The 17,823-nt window shown below is 41.1% G+C and overlaps 1 protein-coding gene across 2 annotated transcripts in view; it reads left to right on the top strand.

Moving 5' to 3' along the window:
- The window catches only part of Ppp2r5a (protein phosphatase 2 regulatory subunit B'alpha), a 44,899-nt gene that overhangs the window by 8,409 nt on the left and 18,667 nt on the right, over positions 1-17,823 (top strand). For both annotated transcript variants that reach the window (XM_021184693.2, XM_029474185.1), the window contains exon 2: positions 15,267-15,463. In XM_021184693.2, the coding sequence (XP_021040352.1) occupies positions 15,267-15,463 (197 nt within the window). The remainder of the gene's footprint in view (positions 1-15,266; positions 15,464-17,823) is intronic.

The raw sequence follows: 17,823 nt of genomic DNA, 5'->3' as shown, positions 1-17,823 counted from the left end.
CTTTGTAGACCAGGCTGGCCTCGAACTCAGAAATCCGCCTGCCTCTGCCTCCCAAGTGCTGGGATTAAAGGCGTGCGCCACCACCGCCCGGCGATCCTGCTTTTTCTTAAGCAACTAGGTACATGGTAGGATAGTTGGTCAATAGGTAGCCCAGGGTAGCCTCAGGCTCAACAATCTCCCCTTACTTAGTACAGGTGGGCACCACCTCACCCAGAAAAAACAGATTATTGAGAAACAAATCAGATTTGGGGAAAGAAAAACAAAAAAACAAAAACACTTCTGTTGGTAGTATGCAGGTTGGCTTTAAACTCATGGTGATCTGCCTCAGCCTTGCAAGTGCTGAAATTATAGGTATGAGCCACCATGCTAGGCTTTTAAAAGTAATCAGTCTTTTGTGGGAAAAGTTGAAGTACCTGTGGGAAACTGAAGTGAGGCTGACTGTTGGAAGGTTAGTTTGGGCCCAGAGCTGAATACATGTGCATATGGTAGTCATCTGGGAGTTTTCAGCTTGTCAGTGGCATATGTAGCAATGGAAGTTGAAGCAGCTGCTCAGTAGAAATCTGTAGAATGGGAAGAGGCCAGAGCATAGCAGCGTCTAGAGACAAGAGACTGAGCATGGGCCCAAGGCATCAAGGTAAGCCAGTCTTAATAGCTGGGTAGGTAGAGCAGAGCAGTCTGTGCTCTTGGCAGTCTTTCTGCTGGTATCATTGATTTTTAGGGATATTTCAGAGGCTTGATAGACTTGAGCAAGATACCTGTAGGGTAAAGATTACGTGGAAATTGTAGATATACAGCCAGTAAGTAAAGATGAGTTTTAGATAATCTGGAGTGTGTGTATAGTCACTTAAATATGGGCTAGAGACATGGTTCAGTGGATTGTTTACTGGCCGCTCTTCCAGAGGACCTGGACTTCATATCCCAGCATCCACATGGCAGCTCACATCAGTTCTTAACTCTAGTTCCAGAGGATCTGTCACATTCTTCTAGTCAGCAAAACATCCATACATGTACAAGAAAAAAACCTAAGATATAGAATGTAGCTACAGAGGTAGAATGGATTGTGACAGAACTGGGTATTAAAAGGAGGGAACAACCTGTGTGTGTGTGTGTGTGTGCGTGTGTGTGAGCGCTCATGCGAGCTAGTTGAGGCACGCTACAGCTCTGTCCAGAATGGTAGCTGCAGAAATGGGAGGAGGAGATTTGTCTGAAGTACCTATAGATATGACATGTTAATTGTTAGCTGTGGGAAGAGGTAGAAAGTGGAGGACGAGTCATCTCTCAGTGTGTTTATCTGGACACTGGGTATACAGCCCAGTGGAGGAGAATGCCGGGAAAGGAACCAAGTAGGGAGGGGAGATTCCATTTTATTTGGTAAGCATTACATTTGAGATCATTTTGAAAATACAGTTCTAAATATCAAAAGAACCATTGGGTCTTTTTTGTCACACATATTTCTATGTGTGTGCACACTCATGCCTGTGATGAAGGTCAGAGGACAAGTTGGAGGCTTTGGTTCTCTCTACTGTGTATGTTCTCTGCATGCAATGCAGTCATCAGGCATGTAAAGTGCCTTTACCACTGAGCCATCTCATCTATCTATCTGAATCAAACAGTGTCCTTTGGGCATTTCTGTGACTAGTAAACAGAATTACATTTGTTATTTTACCATCGGTAGCCTGTTCAGATTCCTAGATTTGCTGATGAAAGACTTGTCACAGTTGGATTTGCTGGGCACTGATGATCTGTGTATACACAGTGCAGGGCATCCTTGGTTTATTTGTGGTGGGAGGTGATGTTCCAGGAGAAGAGCGTGAGTGAGTTGTCTGGTTGTGCCTTTAGATGAGATGCTCTTTTATTAACTGTGTTAGTTTTCCATTGCTTGTGAAGGGACGATGAACAAGGCAGCTTACAGAAGAAAGAATTTGTTTGGAATTTATAGTTTCGGAGAATTAAAAGTTCATAACTAATGTCTATGAGCTTGCCAGCAGACAGGCACAGTGCTGGAGCAGGAGCTTAGAACTTGCATCTGATCTGCAAGTAGGAGACCGACAGACAGACAGACAGACAGACAGACAGAGGAGAGACACTATCTGGGAGTAGTATGGGCTTTTGAAACTGAAAGGCCAGCCATCCCCAGTAACATAATCCTTCAACAAGGCCATACCTCCCAGTCCTCCTCAGGTGGTTCCACCAGCGAGGGACCAGATATCCCAACATGTGAGTCCAAGGGGGCTGTTCTCATTCAGACCACCACAGTAACTGAGTAATGCATAGGTAGACCAACATTCTTACCATTTTGTAGACAAAGAAACCAAACCTAGGTTAGATTGAATTCTTCGATGCTCACTGATCTTTTCAGTTGGTTGCTAATTCTTTCTCTGTGGTGTTAAGCTGAAGATATATGTTGATTGCAGTAAAGTAAAATTGAGCACCTTCTCTTCTGTCTGTTCAAGAGAAGGACTTGTGGTTGAGAGCTTCCCAAGAAAGCTGCTGGACAAGTGGGCCATTGGTGAACATTTACCAATGTTTACTGTTTTCACTGCCTTTAAATAACCTAACATTTGTTTTAAAAATAATAGAGAACATTTGCCTTATGAATGAGTCCTGATACTAAGATAATTGTTAATGGTGCATTGCATTTGTGAAACAGCTAGATTTATAATTGGAGTCACCAACCACTCAGTCCCTGTAAGTGGTAGCTTGAATGTGTTGCCCCAGATTTACCTGCCTTTTGGAGATGCTGTGTGTAGGCTATAAGAACTTTCTCATACTGTGGCTACATTAGCATAGCACTGTCTTTTCCACTGGTTCCCCTCAATTTGAAAGCAGGAGATAAAGTGGTCTGAGATAACTGGGACTTGCACATGGACTTAATTAGGAGAATTTATCAAACACTTAACTGATTTTAGTCTCCTAGAGTTTCTGGAGGAGATGAAACTGGACAATTACGTAGCATCTCTGTTGAGTATTATTCCAGATGCATGTGTGCCTGTAGTTAGTGAGCAAGCCTTAACTTGAATGTAAGTACAACTGGAGTTCTGCGCAGATATAATGAGGACATGCTTCTAGGTTAGTCTGAAGTCCTGTTTCCTTCCTGGGAAGGCCTGGTCAACCAGTAGGAGAGGGGAAAATGTCTGAGCTTTTCTTAGCTACTCCAGCGGTGGGGCAGCCAGGCATGGAGTTGGTGCTTGGTGTGGCCGATCTCTGGTGTGTCTGTGATCACCTGGATAACCCTGCGCACACTTGGAAACTTGTTTTTAGTTCTAGAGCAGTAATGACTATTTTAGGATGTAATACTTGGTGTGAGTCATAAATGAGTCTCGGTTTCATTGTTTTCTGAAATAAAGCCTTTTAAAAAAGAATATACAGTGAGAAAGATCATTCTTAACTACCTTGTTTCTTTATGTGGCTTTTTTTTTTTTAAAAGAGCTCATAGATTGTTAAAAACAAAACTCCCCTTTCAGAGCAACTCTCTCATACTTTTCTGTCAGTGAGACGGTGTAAGAGTAGGCCAGCCTGCTCACCTCATGCTTTAACTTTATAGAATATTATAAACAGCATGACTTTTCTGAAAGAAAAATAACAATTTTGAAATGATTCTGGATAAATTATTTACTACTAGAAATAGTGAATTGGGTCATTTGAAACCTTGGTTATGGACTTCACATACTAAGGCTGTTGAGATGGTACAGCAGGCCAGTGATCGATGCCAAACCCAGTGACCTGCATTTGTAGCTGTCCTCTGATTCCCACCTCCGCCCATGCCCTGAGAGCACATACTCAGTCTAAAATAAGTAAATGTTAAAAATAAATAAATTTCCACATACCAAAACTAAGTCTTCTTTTTAAAGATTTTTATTTATCGGTATATGTGTTTCTGTGCATGTATGTGTACTCACACAGGCATGCTTTGGCACACATATGGAGGTCAAAGGGCAACTTGTGAGAGTTGGTCCTTCAGTATGGGTTCTGGGAATTCAACGCTGGCTGTCAGGCTGGTAAGTGCCCTTACATGCTGACCTATCTCTCTGGCTCAGAAGTAGCTTCTTATTTATTTATTTATTTATTTATTTATTTAGTAATGTTTCTAAGAGTCTTGTTTCAGGAGTCTGTACATAGATCTATGTATAAAATCCAATTAAATCCATCACTGCCCCAGAAAATTGATTAAATATCCTAAGGTTGCCACTCCCAAACCCTCTCACTGAGCCAGCCTGTGATGGTGAAGGAACTGGAGCAGGCGTAGAGCTGTGGTCCTGCCGCAGACTTGAGCTTCTGTTGAAGAAGGTAACGTTCTCAGTAAGTGGCAGGCGTTTCTTTAGGGTTGTGTAGGCATTAACACAAGATGGATTTCCTCACAGCCATTAAAGTGAGAGCCATAGTTTTCTTAGCATTCCATTTGATGGGTGAAGATCTGCTTAACATTTCTGGTCCCTTAAAAGGTATCACAAACTTGAGCTGGAGAGATGGCTCAGCAGTTAAGAGCACTGACTCTTCCAGAGATCCTGAGTTCAATTCCCAGCAACCACATGGTGCCTCACAACCATCTGTAATGGGGATCTGATGCCCTCTTCTTGTGTGTCTGAAGACAGCTACAGTGTACCCACATACATGAAATAAATAAATCTTTTAAAAAAAAAGTGTCACAAACTCTTGTTTAATGAACAGCAGGTTCCGTATTCAAATTAGATTAAGGAGATGACACAAGTTTTCCATTGTTTCTCCCAAGAGACGGTTTCAGCAGTGTGCTCACTCATTTCCATGGCCAGGAATTTAATTACCATTCAAATATAACTGTATCCGTAACTATTATTTAGAAGGATTAAAAGATAGCTTATAGCTAGTACGTGCCCATACTCTCAGTATTTTAATGGCTTAGGCAGGAGAACTGCGAGCTCCAGGCTACCCTGGGCTACATAACCCAGTCAAGAGGGGAAGGAGGAGGAGGGAGGGGCATAGCATATCTAGTAACCCATCTGTGTCCCCACTGTGTCCCCACTGTGTCCCCACTGTGTTCCCACTGTATTCCCACTGTGTCCCCACTATGTCCCCACTGTGTCCCCACTGTGTCCCCACTGTGTTCTCACTGCTTTATCAGACGAGATATTGGAAATTCAAAAGCTAGTCTGTAATTGGCTTCCCTCCTTCTCTCCCTCCTTCTTTCATGGCCTTTCTCTCCTCCTTTCTTCCCCTCTTGACTGGGTTATATAGCCCAGGGTAGCTTGGAGCTCTCAGTTCTCCTGCCTAGGCCATCAAAATATTGAGATTATGGGCACGAACTAGCTATAAGTTTTATATTTTAGAGTAAGAACTAACCAGTATCTTTGAATGCTAATTAAAGTTGTTGTTAAGTTTAGGCAATATCCCAGTGGTTTTCCTTAATATACATTTATACAGTAAGATATCAGACTGATAGTGTACCTGTTGACATTTCCTCGGAGTGCTGTTTATACTCTCTTCTCAGTTTTCAGTTGTAACAAAATCACAGACTCTTAACTAAGTCATAGTTAGTAATAGTGTCGAGTCATTTGTTAAATAAATAATCCTGTTGCTTCCTTTCTGTAGCCTGATCTTTAGTTTTAGATAAAAGCTAGTTTAGATTCTTAGTTATAACGTTCTCGGGTATTGCCAAAAAGCTACATGTCCTATATCCTGTGTCAGTCTCTTAAATTAGAATTCTGGACCACATCCTCGGCATGCCACTGAGTGGTGGTGCTGGGTTGCTATGATACCGTGCTTGTTCTATTATTTGTAGCATGAATCCTATATGAGATGTTACTTTAGATTTCAAAATAAATGAGCAGCAGTAACTGGGGATATAGTTTATAAAATTACCTTATTACAAATTATGCCTGCCCTTTAAAATATTTGTTATTAAACACAGCACTAACAAACGAAAAAGCTGAAACACTTGATTGTGCTTGGGTTTCTCCCATTGGCTTTAGTGAAGATGGTGAATAAGACGAAAGCTTTAAGACAGGCTGTTCACGTATCCGTGTTCCCTTTCCATCTGGCAGCAGCCATCATGTGAACCAAGATATGTACACACAAATACACCCAAGAGCCATGGAAGAAGAAGCAGTGTGACTTGATGTACTTTCTTCTCTGTCCACTGCAGGCAATACCGGCAACTCTGGGCAACACAGGGCCTGATAAAACTCGCACACTGAGATACAAGGTTAAGCAAGCTATGTCATGTACAGGGTTTGCACGGTTCCTAAGGGTGTAACATAGGCAGATCTGGCCATCATGGTGTTGACCATCTAGCTTGCCTAAAGTCTGTTGCCAAGGAGAGAGCTGAATGCCACTGTGAGACCTGAATTCTTTTTTCTTTTCCTTTTTTAAGATTTATTTTATGTGTGTGAGTATACTGTAGCTGTCTTCAGACACACCAGAAGAGGATATCAGATCCCATTACAGATGGTTGTGAGCCACTATGTGGTTGCTGGGAATTGAACTCAGGACCTCTGGAAGAGCAGTCAGTGCCCTTAACCACTGAGTCATCTCTCCAGCTAAAAATAATTGTTTTTATCTTGTGCTTTTCAAGATTTTTGTCCTTGCCTCACTCTAAGAACTTTGACTGCACTGAGCCTGTAGTTTATGGGTCTCCTGGATTTTATCCTTCCTTTTGGTTTTTTTGGTTTCCAGTTGTTTGCTGCATGTGCGTATGGGCAGTGTGTGGATGCTTATGTGCCACAGAGTGCATGTGGCGGTCAGAGGATACCTTCAGAAGCCTGTTCTTTCTTCCACTATGTGGATTCTAGCTTGGTAACAAGCACATACTGGGTGAGCCATCTTGCTGGCCTGAATTGGTCCTTCTTGGATTTCACCGAGCTCCTTGGTTACACCGGGTTAGAATAATATATTCAATATATTTGCAGAGTAGTTGTCACTGCTTCTGTTTTCTCTCTCCTTCTGGTACTTCCATTATGAATATTTTAGTGTAATGATAGTATTCTATAGGGCATTAAAGCTCTGTTCATTTTTTTCCAAAAATAGAATCACTTATTTTATTTTAATGTGAATGTTTGTCCTGCATCTATCTTAACACACTATACCCTGGAGCCCAAAAGACCATTGGATTCCCTGAAACTGGGGTAATCCATGGTGGTAAATCACCACGTGGGTACTGGACTTGAACCCAGGTCCTCTACAGGAGCAGCGATGCCAGCCCTTCTTCTATCTCTTTAAGATTGGAATATATCTCTTGATATGTCTTTCTGTCCTGATGAGCCCCTTCAGTGAATTTTTCTTTGTTAGACTACTGCAGTCTATGATCTCCGTTACTTCTCTTTATTCATACTTTTCTGACTCCATTTAACGAGACATTGTCATGACACCTTTCTTTAATCATGGCTCCCCTTGAGTAATGGTTTCTTAGCAATCATATTCTGTTAGATCTAGTGTGAACTCTCAGAAGCAATTAAGTATGCTGTGCCCTTTCCCCCCTTCTTGTTAACCCATGGGCTGTACTTTTCCAGACAGAGGGGTAGGGATGGAAGTAGGAAGGGTGTGGACATGACTCTCATACCAAAAGACTCTTCTACATACTAAAAGCTCTTCCCTTTTACCGATCTCTTCTGACAGTAAGTTGGCTTATGAGTTCTTGGTGAATCTAGAATTCTCTATCATTCCCTTCCATCATAGCCCCTGCTGTTTCTGAGAGTACTTGTAAACTAAAGATTTCTTTGGGAAAGAAGAGCTAGCTTTATGCAAGGGTAACCTGTAGGTAGTAGCCTACGGTCTTTTTAGCTTGCATACAATGCCAGGGGTAGGGTGATTGGGGTCATATCCTTAGTGGTGCTGCCCAAAAGTACAGTCTCTGTGGTATGAGTAGAGTAAGAAGGGAACTCTCACCTCTCCACCTTACTTGGTTAGAATTGAGCTGCTCCAGCAGGATAGAAGTACTAGTGTCTGTTAGTACCTGCTGAGGAAGGCTGTCAGGAAGATTGAAGTAGAGAGAGCCTCTGGTTTTTTGAATAGAATTCCTGCCTAACTGGGCGAAGGGAAAAGGAGCAGTCTTCATTTAGATTATGCTTACTAAATTTTCATAAATTATTTGTGGCATGGGACTCAAACCCAAGACCTTGTTCATATTAGTTGAGCGTTTTTCTACTGGGCTATTTAGTGCCTTGAGTTTTCATAGATATTCTTAGATAGGTGTTTCCTCACTTGCTGTTTGCCCTTGGGCCTATTCATAGTCTTTAAATGATGCTTTATTATTTATTTAAAAACCTTATTTATTTATTTATTCATTTGTTTATTTATTTATTTATTTATTTAGAAAAGGGTCTTTCTACATAGCCCTGCCTATCGCGGATCTCCATGTAGACTATATGTAGACCTGATTAGCCTTGAACTTTTGGTGTTCTTCCTGCTCTGCCTCTCAAATGCTGGAATTACAGGCATGTACCACCATACTTGACTAAACAGTTAGTTTAAACTGAACTTTGAGGAAGCAGGTAGATCTGAGGAATTCTTATCTTTGACTTGACTATAATTTTAACTTGTTTATAGTAATAATTAGTACATTTTATCTAAGATATCATAGCTTCCAGATACAAAGTTATAAACTTACATTTGAAATCTTAGAGGATATGGGAAAATTTTTTGAAATAAATAGCTTTTTAAAACTGACACAAGAAGAAACAAAAATTTCAGTAGGTATGTGTCTATTTGATTGAGTCTGTATTAAGAAAGATCATTACTAGAAAATAAAATTGCAGAGCAATGTGTCTTATGAACATAAATGAAAAATTTTTAGTAAAATATTGGCAGATTGAAGTCTAAAATATATGGGTAGAAATAATGTATATCTACCATGTAAGATTCATGCCAGGGACATAAGCCTATCTTTTTTGTTTGTTTTGTTTTGTTTTTGTTTTTTGACTAACAATCATTTCTTGACCTTTTGCCCATGTTCTAATGTGAAACTGACTAACTTTGGTTCTTGACAAAGATATAAAGAATAGAGATTGAAGGAAAGATTGTCTTCTTAGCAACAGAGGCAGAAAAACTGATTCCACATATAGAAGAATGGGACCTGGTCCATATCTGCTACCTTGCACTGTAATGGACTTGGGCTGGATGAGAGGCCTTCAGTTGACTTTGACACTGCTGGAAGTAAAGCACTTCATGATAGATCATAGGCAGGAACCCAACAGCCCAGGAAATAATTCTGGGAGTTGGCATAATTAGAATTCCATGAAGGTAAGCTTCTGTATAGCAAAGGAGACAAGTGCAGAGGCAGCTCACTAAGTGGGGAGAAATAAGTCTTGCCTATCTACTCGTCAGCCTGGAGATTTGCCCAAATATGTAAAGAGAGCTGCAATATTAAACACACAGAAATCATCCAGTTAGTCCATGGACTAGTGGCCAAATAGATAGTTCTCAATAGAAGGGATAAAATGGCCAGTAGTACTTTAAAATTGTTCAATATCCTTAGCCATCAAGAAATGCAAATTAAAACTGTTTTGAGAGCCCTTCTCACCCCTGCCAGAACGGCTGACAAGAAAACAAATGGCCGCCAATGCTCTCTGTCAGGGCTTTGGGAAAGGGCGTCCTTATTCACTGCTGGTGGGAAGGCACATTTCTGCAGTCATATGGAAATCAGTGTGGAAGTTTCTCAAAACAACTGAAAATAGAGCTACCTATAACCCAGCTAATCCACTCTTGGTATGTACCCAAAGGACTCTGAACTCAGCGTATTACAGAGTTGACTTACACACCCATGTTTATTGCTGCTCCACTATTCACAGTAGCCAGAAAATGAAACCAGCATAGATATCTATCAAACAAAAAACGTAGTACATGGATACAGTGGTTTTATTCACCTTATGTTAGGGTTTTTTTTAAGAGGGACAGAATTGATAGAATGAATCTGTATTAAAAGAGAAATTATCAGTGGCTTACAGGCTGTGTTCCAGCTAGTCCAACAATGGTTGTTTCCTGAAGGAAAGGCCAAAAATAATCTGGTAGTTGAATCCACAAGGCTGACTTTTAGTTGGTGTCCTGAAGAAGTTAAGTTGTTTTAGAGAGAGAGAGAGAGAGAGAGAGAGAGAGAGAGAGAGAGAGAGAGAGAGAGTATATGTATGTAATGTCTCAGCAACAGGATAGATGAACTTGCCAGCTAGAGTGAGGGCAAGCAGGCAAAAAGCAAAAATTCCTTCTTCTATGTACTTTTTTGTGGTATACAACCAGAAGCTGTGGCTCAGATTTAGAACAATCTTTTGACCACAGAAGAACCAGTCAAGAAAAGTCCCTCATAGGTGTGTCCAATTACTGGGGAATTAATTGATTCAGTTAATATTGACAATCAAGGTTAGCTTCATATAGCTTATAAAGAAGCAGTGAAGCTGTGGCATGTACAGAAGAAAGAAGGAGACTGGCAATCATTAAGAGAAATATTCAGTGCCAGAAAGGCAATGATCCCTTGTTTTACTCGTACGCAGAGCCCAGGTTTGGGGGCCGGGGAGAGAGAAACTAGAAGAGATCATGAAAGGGGAGAGAAGTCGTAAAGGTGGGCAAAATGAGAGTGATGGATGCATAGAGACATGTGACACGAGAGTAGAAGAGGGCCCTATCTGGGCCGTTCTTGGCTTCTTCTTTGTCTAGAGCAGTGGCTCACAGCCTTCCTAGTGCTACCCTTTGATATAGTCCCTCAGGTTGTGGAGACTCCCAACCGTGAAATTATTTTTATTGCTACTTCATAACTGTAATTTTGCTACTGTTGTGAATCATTATCTGTTTTCCTATGGTCTTAGGTGACCCCTATGAAAGGGTCATTTGACCCCCAAAGGGGTTGAGACCCACAAATTGAGGACCACTGGTTTAAAGGAACATCGGCTGCTCCATTGATAGCATTGTTCTCTGCATTCCAGTAGTTGGAATCTCAGCTTCATTACCAGTTTACTATATCATCTTAGGCCTGCCTAATATGGGGTCTTTTAGTATTTTAATTTGGAGGGAACTAGTATTTTAATTTGGGGGGTGCTCCTCTTCTGTTCTCCAGCTCCTGATAATTGTAGCATTTTACATATTGTGGAATGGTATCTCTCAAACTTTTAAACTACAGACTATCGTATGAAGCACATCTTGCTTTACAACTGAGGACTCAAATACAGTGCACTGAAATAATACTGTCACATGGCCTCTGACTGCTTTGTTTGCTTAACTCCAGTGTGACCGATCAGAATGATACTCCTGTCTGGTTGGTTTCAATCCGTACTTTGAAAACCAGTATTCTAGAGCAGTGTTTTTTTTTTTTTTGTTTTTTTTTTAAGTGTGAGCCAGGTACATCTCAAGCTGGGTGTTTGGGGGAAAAAAACATGAAGAGTTTAGGGAACATGAAGCCCTGTCAGATAAAGGGCTTTGGGAGAGTTTTTGAAGGTGTGTAATGGATCTCCAAAGGGGAAACGCTTATTTCTCCAGAACTGTCTTAGTCTCGCCTGCTTGTAACAGGGATTTTTATTTTTAACAGTGGTAAAGTCTTTAGTGAAGTCAAATTTCAATCATAATAAGATGGAAAAGTTACATGCATTTTAAAAACTCATATTCCAGCCAAGTTTAAATTAATTATGTATTTCGCAAAGGCACAGCACATGTGTTTCTTTATAGCTCGCTCCTTGATTGTGCAGTTTCTCTTGTACTGTTCATAATATCGTGCTTTCTTCTTGCTGGCTTAGTGATGGTTTCCAGGGGAGTCCTTTACAGTAGCCTTAGCTCTGAGGATGTTCCCGAAGATGAGCACAATTTGGTATTACAGGTCGTATAATATTCTTCCCTAGGCGATATAAAAACCTTAACGCATTGAAGTTGTTGACTTTGCTGGACATCTAATAGTTATGGATTGCTCTTTGGTAAATACTTGGGAGAGATTAAAATACTTCTGCAGGTGAATGTAGGATTGGCTTCGTTGTATCATTTAAGTGGAGTTCACCGGTGTATTACTGAACTCTCCTCATCACTGTGTCAAAAAGAAAGAATTTAAGGGAGAAAATGTTTGTTATAGCTCATGGTTTCAGAGAGTTGTAGTCTGTCCCAGCCAGGAAGGCCATATAGTGGGAGCATGTGGCTCCAGATGCTTGCTTGTGTCAGGACAGGCAGGAAGTGGCGACACGAGTTCCAGAAGTGGTATAGCTCCCACAAGCCCACCCCTAGTCACCTATCTCTGCTATCTCAGCCCCTTGCTGCAACGCTTCCACAGGCCAAGAAACACCACCAGCAATGGACCACATTAGCCTGTAGGAACAGTTCAGATTCAAACCATACTCCCTGTTATTTTAAATACCCTTCTCTTATATACTCAGGGTTCATTTATATGTTTTCAAGAAGTTAACATCCATCAATGTGTTAGTTTCCCCGTTGCTCTGACAGAAATACCTGATACAAATAAAGGAAGAAGGCTTTTAATTTTAGCTGCATGCTCTTGGGCAGAACAGGAGTGTGTGGAGGAGCAGCTTCTTTACCACTGATAGCTAAGTAAGGCACTGAGTGAGAGACTTGGCCTTGCAGATAAGAGAATTGGTGTCGTGTGTGGTCGTGAGAGCGAGGGGAGAGGGCAGGACTTGCTTATGAGTGGTGATCACATGTGCAAGAGGGTGAAGCGTGAATTTGTATTCATTCCAGCATCAGGAGAAAAAATGCTCAAAAATATCTTAAGACTCTGTTAGAACTGAGTCAGCTTCTAAAGATGGCACCTATTATCCCCAAATCATCATTATAATGGAATCTAATGATAGTAACAGTCAAGATGCAGCGCAAGGGCTGGGACAGGGCTCGGAGGTAGAGCGAGCACTGGCTTAGCCTGTGTGAGTCCTTGTGCTCAGTGCCCAGGAACAGACACAGAAGATTAAGATGGATACAGAGGTACCGCTTCTTGAATAAAGATACAGCTATATTTGAAGGATAGAGTTTTTTTTTTTTTTAAAGTAAATGAGTAACTGCAAGAACTCTGAGGATTTTCTCTACAAGTTACAAAGGGTTACAGTCATCGTCATAAGTGTGTAATACATATGTGTTCTGAAAAGCTTAGCATTGATAGAGAGCTTATAAAAAGCAAAGATGTCTTAGCTCCTATATTTTTAAACTAAAGAACTTGGTACCAGTGTTAGGAAATGCCATTAACTAATTGAAATTAACTATTTAACAGAAAACTCCAAAAGGTTTAAGGAAAAGGCCCTTAAGATGTCACTGAGTTTGCAGAGATGAGCAAGCTCTGCTGCTGAACACCTGCTGGTGTTTGGGCCAAGCAGGGGTAGTAGGCCCGACTGCTGGCTGTGTGCGTCAGTCAGAGCTGCCTCATTCTCTCCACAGGTGGTGAAGTCTCATTCCAGAGCTCAGGCAGGTTTTATCTGCAAATTTAATGATTCTTTAAAAAAAAAAGTTAAAATATGTCCATTTCAGAGTAGTTCCATAAAAGATGATTGAATAAAAAAAATAATAAAAATGCTATTTACTGTCCCTCAGCTTCACATCACAGGGACCGGTGCTAGCTCTGGGACAGAGCAGGAAATTAGTTGTGGGTGCAGACCTGTCTTAGACGCTTTTAGTAGCACAGCCACAGTCCCTCCAGAAGTCATGTATATTATGCTGGTCTTTAAAATATTCACACTTTGCTGTAATAAAAAAGAAAAGTGGGGGGGGGGGGCTGGAGAGATGGCTCAAGATGGGCCATGGAGTCATGAGAACCTGAGTTGAATTTCCATTACTCACACATAGTCCCAACACTGAGGAGATGGAGAGACAGGAGGTCCCTGGAGTTTGCCGGCCAGACAGCTCAACAAATTGGCAAATCCAGGCTCACTCACATACATGCATCCAAACCAACTCATGGGAACACAAAGTCCACTGCAGGTATCCTCAGACACATGCACACACACCCATACATGGGGACATAGAAAATCCCCTACATGTACACTCGCACACATGTGTGCACACACCCATTTGCAGATACCTGTGGTGAGATTTTAATCTTTTTGAAGATTCTTTTTGTATCTTTATATAAAATAGGAACTGGTTTTGGTGGGCAAACAATTTTGCATACATGAGCCTAAGTATCAGGCTTTAGATATCTGAGCTTAGAAATGCAACCTCAGTAACGGTTTAGGAGACTTAGATAAGTGAGGGCTAGAAGGTTCCTATTGATAGATTTGAAAGTCTAGAGTCTAAATGTAATTTTTTAATGCTAAGAACAAAAAACTGTGATACATTTGTTAGGATCAACTGTAAACCTTGTTTTTGTAACAAGCTGAAGGCAAATATCCCAGCACTCTGGAGGCAGAGGCAGGCGGATCTCTGAGTTCGAGGCCAGCCTGGTCTACAGAGTGAGTTCCAGGACAGCCAGGGCTACACAGAGAAACCCTGTGTTGAAAACAAACAAACAAACAAACAAACAAAAAAGTATCATTTATGTGCCAGGCTCTACTGGATGCATTAGAGAGAAGAGGGAAGAGGGAAGCAATAGGCATAATGACAGAACTTGTGGTTCCTGCTTTGGGAGACCTCAGAGATAAGGAGAATTAAAAATACAAGCTATAATTAGCATGTGGTACAAGAAATACTGCAACAGAGATACACACCTAAAATACTAAAATACTTTAGGGTAAAGGTGGATTTACCAACCAGTTTAGTTTGATCTATTAGGAAAATCTTTGATTAAGGACTTAGGCCAAAATGGAACCAGTGAGCAAAGTATCCAAGATTATGCTGGGGACATGGGCATTCTGGGCTCAGGGACAGCCTGTGCTCTTCAGGAGCCCCAAGGGCTATGGTCTCACCAGGATAGAGAGGCAGGCTTGGTTGTATTGAAAGGGGACTTTTAGCATAGGCAGCTATACTCTGACATAATACAGAGGCTTCATTTTCTAAATTATGGAGGATCTCATTGAGTACGGTAGTATTGATTCTCTTAGGAAAGTCTTAACTTTTTAAGTAGCTTACATAATAAATCAAAAATGAATAATTAGTTATGAATGAGTAGCCAGTTGTGACTGAAAATCTAGATAAGGGATGATAAGCATCTAATTGATTGAGGTGATTACAAGAAAGGTATGTTAGAATCAGTAATATCCGATTGATTGATTGTAGACAGCAAGAACAGCCTAGTGTAAATCCTTGTACGAAAATATTACAGCTGCCTGGATTTACTACTCAATCGCTTAGAGGACTGTATACATGCAAATAGCATCTACAAAATCATGCTTAAAAAAAAACACAAAGTAACATTCAAGTTGGTTTATTCAGAGTTTTTCTCTTTCTATTTATAGATGCCACTTCAAATGAACAGCAAGAGCTTTTCTGCCAGAAGCTACAACAGTGCTGTGTACTGTTTGATTTCATGGACTCTGTTTCAGACTTGAAGAGCAAAGAAATTAAAAGAGCAACACTGAATGAACTGGTTGAGTATGTTTCAACTAATCGTGGTGTAATTGTTGAATCAGCGTATTCTGATATAGTAAAAATGGTAAGCCTCTAGATTTCTATTCCTCAGATTAATGTAAGTGCAAAGATCTGAGGCGTATGTACAGTAACTCACATGCCCAAAAGAATGTTCTTAAAAACTTCCCCCTGGGGCCAGGCATGGCGCACACCTTTAATCCCAGTGCTTCAGAGACTGAGGTGGTCAATCTCTGTGAATTGTAGGTCAGCCTTGCCTACATAGTGAATTCCACATCAGTCACGGTGACTTTGTGAGATTATGTCTCAAAAAAGCCCGTTTGAAAGAATATCTGTTTCATTGATATGGCCATTGATTATAGGAGTCTGAGAAATTGGTAGGCATTGTGGTTCTTGGATACCGTTTTGGATACAGTAGACCTTAACCTTAGAACACAATGTAGGCTCAAGCATACTGTTCTTGTATAGGACAACTGGGATTCAGTTCCCAACCTGCAGCTCTCTGCCTGTAAATAGCTCAGCTCCAGGAGGATACCTCTAGCACCTACACTGAGGTGCACATCTACATACAGATACATGCATGTACGTGCATGTAACTAAAACTAAAATCCTAAAAATAGCCAACAGTGTAAACACAGGTTCATACAGATCATAGCGTGTGAGCGAGTAGTCACTGGGAATTGTCGGGGGGGGGGGNGGGCAGAGAAAACGAGGCACACAGGTGTAGGCAGTGGGTAAGGGAGTTATGCTAGTTCCAGCTTCAGAGAAATCCTATTTAGGACGTTTATAGATTATAACATTTTAGTTGTAATTCAACCTATAAGGAGTTAAATAGTACTTCTTATCAAGCCTTGTTCGCCCAGAAGCCAGAATCTGAAGCAAACAATTTGAGCACAGACATGAATCTGTAAGTGGAAAATCCTACTCCTGACTTTATAAAGTCCAAATAGCTGAACTAAAAATACTGACTTAATTGCCTTTACATTATGTGGATGGTTTTCTTTTTGTCCCTGTCAAAGGAACTTAGGAATCTGTGTTGTATTTGTAGATCAGAAATAAATGCTTTAGTAGCTTTGTTGTTGATGGTTTATTTGTTTTAGCTTTAGAGAGAACGTTAACCAAAGTAAAATTAGCTTTCTAAGCTCACACAGAGAGTAAAAGGGAATGTAAATATTAAATGCTGATGAACTTCCTATTTTATTTTATTATTAAAATTTCAAGACTAAAAGTTACTGCCTTCTGTTAACTGATTTCCCGTGGTTTTTATTGAGGAATTTTGATGGAAAATATTCTATTTTAACTGAAAATAAACTGAGTAACTATTTTATTCAGATTATTCTATAATTCCCTATATATTTATTCTGGGATTTAATCTCTTTACTCAAATGAAAAGATGTGGTTTTCCTTGTTTTTGTTTAATTTCTAAGTAAGATTGAGCCATCTAATCAACTTAGCCCTTTGACATACTTCTGGACATTTATTACATGTTATTTTATTGGGGGCCACAAAGCTAGCTTTTCATTTTGCTAGTGACAATTAGGAGACTTCTGTTACTCTTTGTGAAGCAGATGCCCATCACATGGTCACTGGTTTTACCTCTAAACTTGGTTTTGAGAGCTGGGCATGGTGGCACACACCTTTAATTCCAGCTCTCAGGAGGCAGAGGCAATGAATCTCTGAGTTTGAGGCCAGCCTGTTCTACAGAGCTAGTTCCAGGTCAGCAAGACTACATGGAGAAAACCCTGTCTCAAAAAAGAAAACTTTTCGAGTTGTAACTGATGAAGTTCTAGATAACTGCCTCCTTGGGGTTAAGAATAGCTGGAAACTTATTTGTGCATCATTTGTATTACCACCTGCCCAAGTAGTTTACTTCAAACAGCCATCTCCCGACTACAGCCATCACCCACTACAGTCATCCCCCACTACAGTCATCCCCCCACTACAGTCATCCCCCCACTACAGTCATCCCCCCACTACAGTCATCCCCCCACTACAGCCATCACCCACTACAGTCATCCCCCCACTACAGCCATCCCCCTACTAAAGCCATCCCCCACTACAGCCATCCCCCACTACAGTCATCCCCCTATTACAGTCATCACCCATTACAGTCATCCCCCCACTACAGTCATCACCCACTACAGCCATCCCCCCACTACAGTCATCTCATCCCCCACTATAGTCATCCCCCACTACAGCCATCCCCCTACTACGGCCATCCCCCAATATAGTCATCCCCAATATAGAGTCATCCCCCCACTACAGCCATCCCCCCACTACAGCCATCCCCAATATAGAGTCATCCCCCCACTACAGCCATCCCCCCCCACCAGCCATCCCCCACTACAGTCATCCCCCCACTACAGCCATCACCCACTACAGTCATCCCCCACTACAGTCATTCCCCCCACTACAGCCATCCCCCAC

Source organism: Mus caroli, chromosome 1 (genome assembly GCF_900094665.2).
Source record: "Mus caroli chromosome 1, CAROLI_EIJ_v1.1, whole genome shotgun sequence".
Lineage (NCBI taxonomy): Eukaryota > Metazoa > Chordata > Mammalia > Rodentia > Muridae > Mus > Mus caroli.
Note: the sequence above shows the minus strand (reverse complement) of the source record. Positions and strands in the feature narration are given on the sequence as shown.